Below are 7,858 nucleotides of genomic sequence, written 5' to 3'. Positions count from 1 at the left end.
CACACACACACCTTGTATAGGTGTTAATGTGGTACTTATACTTTAACACTAGCCTACGTGTATATCCACCTTGTTGCTAGGAGAAAGCAAAATCAAGGATTTTAACTGCAGTGATAAATCCTTGCTGAAATTACAACATTGTAATATTGTACTCATATAGAATATTTTGGCAGTATTATTTAAAATCTAAACATACCGGTTGAAATAGATATCCACACAGAACCTACAGACCAGTTACCATAAAATGCTTCAACACTCAAATTAGCACTTTGTCCAGCATTTACACCAATACAATATACGGTCGTCGTTTCAGCATCCTTAAACTGTGTAGGAAACGGGTCTCCAGTTGAACAAAGCACTTTATACACACTAGTTGGTGGCGCATTTGACGTCATCTTGGCGACTATGGTTGTTGTATTGGTTGCAACATCTTCGACCAGTGTTATATTAACAGTGCCATCTGTAATACACCATATAATATTAAACTACGGGACGGTATACTCCTAATTCGAAATACTTTTTCCACAGCAAGAGTCTAAATAGAGTATTCCATTCAAACCAGTGCCGATGTTTTGAATTATAGGTAACGGAACCTCTATCTTAACTACTGCCACTCGACCCGATTAAATCGCATTTATTGGTAATGGTATCTGATAACTTATACGTAAGTTTCATAATGCGTTGACGTTATCATTATTTCAATTCCAGATGCTTGTTGGAAATATAAACATCCTCAGCGCTCTAGTCCTTAATTGGTTGATGCAACGTATATTTTAAATTTATATCTACATTGACTGCATTATAACTTGTATGATGGCCGATTACATTTACAAGTTAGGTCAAGTAAAAATAGTTTCTAGTCCAAACATTTTGAAAAAACAAAGCAAAACGAGCAGGTTCATTTTTGGCACATAGACCAAAAGAGATGAATATAAACTTTGAGACTATTAGTAATAATGCAATCTAATGCAAAAAAGAGATACTGCAGTGATTGCTGGACACCGTTACGGCAGCAGAAGAGGTCAGGGATAAGAATCTAATTTTTTTTTTAAATTTGGCTTTCAGCATAACCCCTACCGTACCTGTTGAAACAATCTCTGATGCAGGTAAACTCTGCTTTGAGTTGACGACAGCAACCACCGTTACTTCTACCTGTACCCCTGGTGTTAAACCAGAGCAGTCCATGCTACCAGAGCCATCAGCTGCGTCTACGACAGATGAAACTGGAACTCCACTTGAACAATTAACGACGAATTCTGAAGCAAACCCAGATCTAATTTCCCATTCGACAGATATCGAAACCAATGAAGATGTCTGACTTGTGAACTCGACAACGTCAGGCTCTAGTAATGATACAAAATAACATCGTAATCAGGCCCGTAGCCAGGTTCTTCCGAGTGGGTGGGGGGAGGGGTTTCTGGGCGTGAGGTCCACAGTCGAAGCCCCGGTGGGGTCTGCGAAACCCCTAAAGCAAGAGGAGTTTTGTGCTTTATGGGTCTAAATAATGCTATAAAAGCAGATATGTTTGAAAATGTCTGGGTGGGTCTGCAGTGCATTAGTTGGGTTAGAGGACTTATTTGGGAAATTTAAAGAGGGGATTTCGCCAGAAAAGAGGGGGGTTTGCTGGAAAAGGGGGTTCTCCCGAACCATACCCCCCCCCGTGTATATGGGCCTGGTGATGCAGTCATTTGTTATGTATTGTAATGCTGCTGGATATGATACACGGTATAATACGCCACTCATTAAAGATACCCCAAAAACCATAAGAAAACACTTGCTCGTTTTGAAGTAACATAGAAATTGTATTTAACAAATGTTATACCCATAATTTTACAGCGAATAATGATAGAAACACTTCAAATCACTGGAAGCGTTTCCTTATATTTTTTTAAAGCAGGGTACACATTTTCTATGTTTAATAAATTGAATGTTTTGTATGTTTTAATGATTTTTTGTCATTTTCAGGGGACAATAAACCTTTATCGTCAAAACAATATATGGTCATTCATTATCATTGTTAGCCAACAAAACTTATTATATCCTCACTAATCATTAAGAAAATACTGTGTACTTTTAAATAGGGCTTTTACTAAATAATACGGGCTATATATAAACTTTCATTGCCATTAGTTATTAAAAAAATTCTGGTTCTTTTTTTTTTGTCATTATTCCAAAGCTAGAAAAAATGTCGGCTGGACCCGCGACGACCATATTGCAGCGCAAGTGCCAACATGTTACCATGTTATAGATAGGATTACTGTACGGTGTCCCTTATTTTGTCAATTCCATCAGACTCCAGAATTGAATCTTCTTCAGCCCAACAAGCAGCAATATTAACTCTCGACAAAACGCTGTATGGTAGGCTGTATTTTCCCTACCTAGAGTGCCTACCTAAGTGTATGTTGAGGCTAGCATGCTCTCCGGGCTCAGAATCATATACAGGAGTGACAGAAATGTTGACGGTTGAGCCTGGCTCAAGATCATGACACATGACTCTTCCTTGAAAGTTATTCTTTTCTAGTACAGTCCATGATCCTTTTGAGCAATTAACAATGAAATTATCTGCAAATTCGTCTGGAGAGAGAAACCAGTGGGCGACTGCAGCAGTCTTGTTTGTAAATTGTTCTTCTAATGTTGGCGGACTTGTTTCTAATTTACAATAAATTATCGAAATTTACATTTGATACATGATGTTGAAACATTGAAAAGCTACTGACGCTATTAATAATGATGAATGGTAAAGAGTTAAAAGTGTGACTTTGTCACTGTTGGACTTTGATGAAATAAATTAAATAAATATAATAATAATAATAATAATAATAATAATAATAATAATAATATATTAATTATTATTATTTTTGTTTGGTAGTGTAATTATTATCAAATTTATTATTTTTATTATTATTATCATCATTATCATCATTATTAATATTATAATTTCACCATCCTCATATTACCATTAATGATATTTTTATCCTTACCGTTAACATTATCTTTATTACTTTTATTCTTAATATTATCATTATATTTTAAAGGTTATTTTATTTATCTGAAAAATGTATCGTTAATACAGCTTTCTTACTTGATTTAATAGTCACTGAGTTGGTGACCGAGATCGTGTCAAGATACGCCACGGACACACTGACTGTCACATTCCTGCTTGATCGGACTCCATCACAAGAAACCACCACATTTTCAGAGAAATCCACAACATCAGGAGTTGGAGATGGATCACCCTCTGAACACGTGGTGTTAATCTGGTTGGCACGTCCTGCTGTCACAATAACTCTTACTGACACTGAAGAGCTTGATGCGTCCTCCTTTTCCAGTTCAATTTGAACTGCATAAAATAAAGATCATTTTAGTTGTGTCCATTATTCTCAATAGAAAATAATATCAAGCAGACTTGGCCCGGGTGTGATTTGCACAAATATAAAGCCAAGACAAACTCAGCCCCACCGTAGCTGGTGTACAATGGCATTCTCAATCTAAGTTTGAATGTATTTTTGTTTCTTTTTTGCCATTCTTGTTTTCAAAATTTTAGGAGTAGGGCTAAGTTAAAATTTAAGAAATATTAAAAAATACGAAGAATAAAATTCACATTGCAATAACGCTACAATATTTGATGGATACACTTTCCAGGTTTACTAAAACAAATGTAACAATATGCCATAAATAGGCCTACCTGAATTGCTTACCGGGTACTTCGTGCATAATTAAGTAAGTTGTTATAGCTCTCAAATAAAAATCAAAATGATAAAATAACTTTCTCACTGATTTAAGGATACTTAAATAATACTGTTCTTCTGGTGGATGTATATATTTTAAATTAAGTTGATCTTTTTTTTTTTATTGTTAAGCGTTAATAAATATAATGATAAAGAATTCGGTTCTCAATAACTGCCCTCTCGCCGCCCGCTGTCCACCTGAGAATATAGTGTAACAATACGTGTCCTTAGATTTGTTTGTTGTGGGATCTGTACTATGGAGCCTACCGGACACAAAAAAAACCAAAAAAAAACAAAAAAAAAACAACAAAACTATTATCAACGACTATACTTACTGTAACAATACTTGTCCTTAGATTTGTTTGTTGTGGGATCTAAACAGCAGTCTTTACTCTAGATTACAATTCAGTTAAAAGAGAAAATAAATCGACGTTATTTTATTTATATAGTTTAATTCAAATTCAAATTCAAATTCAAATTTATTGTCCAAAAAGGAAATTACATTGAGAGAAAGTCATTGCTCAAAAATTACACAATTACAGTATAAAAAAAAACAAAAAAAAAACAAAAAAACCAACAATATAAAAATACAGAATTATAAAGTTAATAAAATACATGCAAATTAACACATTAGAAATAACAAATAAAATACATTATATACAATAAAATTTACATTGTAGAAAAATTAGGATGTTAAATTACACTATTGATTGATTACACAGAGAACCCGAAAAACTGTTAATAAAAATGTTATATAGTTTGTGAGAGTCAACTATTTTGAAGATAACTATACTCTCAACGGTGCAAGAGAGCGAATCAATAGCATTTACTAATACATTTAGTACGTGTGGTTTCCGAAACTGTTAATAGTTACAAATTCTACGACAAAACTAATTAGGCCTACATTTAACTACATTTAATACAGTAAATGTAAATTGTATATTGGAGATAACAGCAAAATGGTTTACCGTGCACGCATTATCATGCTTCAAAGTTGCATATATGTAGTCGCCAGTTTCCTGAAAGTTAGCAGCATTTGTGTCCTCCTTGGTGACATTGTTGAGTTGGCAAACCTTCAGGCTACTGGCGTAGTTGTAGGACTTGCATTCGTTGGTTTGAGCACAGAAACTCTGACATTCGATGCGTGATCGTATTTCAATTAAAGTTTGGAAGATATTACCGAGCAATGCTCGGTTTTTCTTCGATTTTCATGTTGTTCCAACTAAGATAACCAAAGGATGCATCAGTTGGTCGCAGGGCAACCGTTGTCGCAAACCAAATTAGCGGTATGACTCCAAAAGACATTATAAACAAACCAACTCGAGGGTCAATAACAAATTCGATAAAAAAAATAGTTTCAATTTTTGTGAGTCTATAATGTTCTCTAGTCGAATCACTGTGTGGTAATGGTCGCCGAAGTTGGTTATGGAAGGCTAAATAATATTATTGGTGTTGAAAGATATTAACTTACATTCCCTCGGGAAAAATTACCTCGTGATAATTGTTTTGTAGCAATGTAAAGAACAGGCTAGCTGCAACAGACTATGCCTACACTCTAATATTTGTTTAAGGTAAAACTTACAGAGGATAGAACCTATATATGTCTTATATAAGATCGATAATTCTAAACATAATGATTATTTTCAGCAACTTGAAATGTTGTTTGCGAACAAGAATTATATTTTCATTGAGACAACTGAGACATCCTAGTACTGTAAATGGCTTCAATAAATTCTAATCGTAAACAGAAATTGTAATCGTAAGTTCAGTGTTATCTAACCAATTTATGTTAAACAAAATAGAATATTAATTATGAATTGATCATGAAAAGAAGGACAGTGTGCGAAAGTCAATTGCTCAGCATACAAAGCGCGAATATGTTTACACGGGCTTAATTTGAACATTGACAAGCTTTGTTTTCTGTAGACTCTAATGATAGACCCTAGGCCTACGCATAGGCCTATAGTCAATTAACAGTTTTGTTCTTGTATTTAAAAAAATTTAAATTAAGAATTTTTAATACACAAAATGCAGTTTAGTATTGAAATGTATCGAATAGCGTTATGTAAGATATTTGTATACTCTGTCGCAAACCGAGCAATGAATACATACCATACCCTCAGGCGATTGTAACAATCGCTATGGGCAGGGTAAATGATAAGTCTTACTGAGATACAACCCACTGGTTACAAAAAGAAATTCAATTGTTCAAATACAGTATAGTGTATAATGGCTTACGAAAGCCATAAATTAAGACATATTAATTTAGATAATCCATACGACCGTAATATAATCAGTTTGTTAAATTATAAGACTTACATCCACATCAAAGCCGATGCATTCGCACCACCGCAGTGTACAATAGTATTCTCAAATATAAGTTTGAATGCAATTTTCTTTTTCGTTTTCGTCATTTGTTTTCAAAAAATTAGGAGTAGGGCTAAACTAAAATTTATTAAATATAAAAAATAAGCAGGATATAATTCAAACTGCAATATTTAACAGAATGCATTTTCCTGGTTGAGCTAAAACAAATTTATCAATATATTACAACCCTGAACTGTTTACCGGATACTTCGTGCATGTAAATAAGTCATAAAACAAGACATTAATTTCGATAATCCATGTCAGTAATATAATAAGTTTGGACTTAATCCACATTAAAGCCGATGCATTCGCACCACCGTCGAAATGGGCTCCATCTAGAAAGCCTTTGCGATAATCAGTCTGTTTTAAGCCTGGTTTCATTAAAATTGCTACACTGTCGCTGTATAGTGTTTTCAGTTCAACAGTACTGCGTAGCAGTCCCTGACACAACCGGGAAGGCTCCCTGATTCGACAGACCAATCAGCATCACCGAAAACTGTCGACGATAGCGTGTAGCAATTGTATGGAAACCGCGCTTTAGATTTGCTCTTTCCACGCCTCTGAATCTGAACGGCTCAGACTGGTCTCCCCTAAATGCAAGACCCTTCGCAATTAAAATACATACTGAAAGTACAACTGTAAACAACAATTCTACCATATTTCCCCAATTCCATACCCGGTATAAAATCCTTAATCTAACATCTTAGTGTTTCTGTACTTGTTATTTTAACTGAGCTCGTCCATCTTTATCGTTAAGTTGTATGTGACCTGTTTTTTCTTTCTGTGTGTCTTTCTTAACGGAAAGGAGACATCTGGCTGTTTACATTGCCAATAGGATAGGGCAGAAACAAATATTTTTTTTAGTATTGGAATTGTATACATTTTTAAATTATATTGTAAGTACTGTACATGTAAATTAAATGTAACATATTGTAAATGAATCTACTAATTTCATAATTGTGAATATAATAATATAGGATTTTTATATTCAATTTTATCAATGTTTTTTTTTAAATTTTTAATGTTTTCAGTAATGATTGTCTCTTTGTATTGATTTGTAGTTGAATGTTTGTAAAAGTTTGTAATTGTTGTTGCTAATGTTCTCTTGTTTCTTAGATTTCACTTCTTGTTATCGTAGTAGGCCTATTAATATTCAATTGATGCAATTCAGCTTTATGTTTTTGATGAATAAAACCAGAATATATATATATATATATATATATATATACTTGTACCATTTGCCTTTTAAAATTTATTTATATTTCATTAAAGAATCTCTTTTGAGATCCAGCAGGCCGCCATTGATGCACGGTAGAGATTGCATCTTTAGATCTCCGATCTTGTTCACAAATTCACGGACTAGTGCTGTCTCGTTAGAATTTCGGAGGACGCGTTAAGAGTGGCAAAATATTCTCTGTATCTACTGGAACCGAGCCACGTAGCTTGTATTCCACTATTTGCATTCACACCTGGGCTGTGTATATATATATTGCCTTAGTTTGGCTCTGTAATCATTAGTGGTCGTGGGACTAGTTTGGGCCCTACCTAGGCTGGTCGAACGTTTCGTTTGGGTCTATACCCCAACTGCACTGATGAGGCCTGGAAGGCCGAAACGGATCCGTCTGCAGATATTGGGATTCCTTACAGTGGATACTTAGTTTATTTTGTCACTCTGATTGGATTTTCTCTACTGTTCCGTTGTAATTTTAATTTTAAATTGTTTTGCATTATATGGCCGTTTGCTGTTTTATGGGTTTATCCCA

General features: G+C 34.3%; 1 protein-coding gene across 1 annotated transcript in view; it reads right to left on the bottom strand.

Moving 5' to 3' along the window:
- The window catches only part of LOC117124253, an 18,672-nt gene that overhangs the window by 6,252 nt on the left and 4,562 nt on the right, over window positions 1-7,858 (bottom strand). The window contains exons 5-10 of the mRNA XM_033270409.1: window positions 4,697-4,927; window positions 4,064-4,121; window positions 3,083-3,340; window positions 2,392-2,649; window positions 1,083-1,343; window positions 197-460 (exon numbers count right to left, since the gene is read on the bottom strand). Of these exons, the coding sequence (XP_033126300.1) occupies window positions 197-460; window positions 1,083-1,343; window positions 2,392-2,649; window positions 3,083-3,340; window positions 4,064-4,121; window positions 4,697-4,927 (1,330 nt within the window). The remainder of the gene's footprint in view (window positions 1-196; window positions 461-1,082; window positions 1,344-2,391; window positions 2,650-3,082; window positions 3,341-4,063; window positions 4,122-4,696; window positions 4,928-7,858) is intronic.

This window comes from Anneissia japonica, unplaced genomic scaffold (genome assembly GCF_011630105.1).
Source record: "Anneissia japonica isolate Jap-2015-1 unplaced genomic scaffold, ASM1163010v1 scaffold287716_len795978_cov209, whole genome shotgun sequence".
In the NCBI taxonomy this organism is placed as follows: Eukaryota; Metazoa; Echinodermata; class Crinoidea; order Comatulida; family Comatulidae; genus Anneissia; species Anneissia japonica.
The sequence above is the reverse complement of the archived record's forward strand: the minus strand, read 5'-3'. Positions and strand labels throughout refer to the sequence as shown.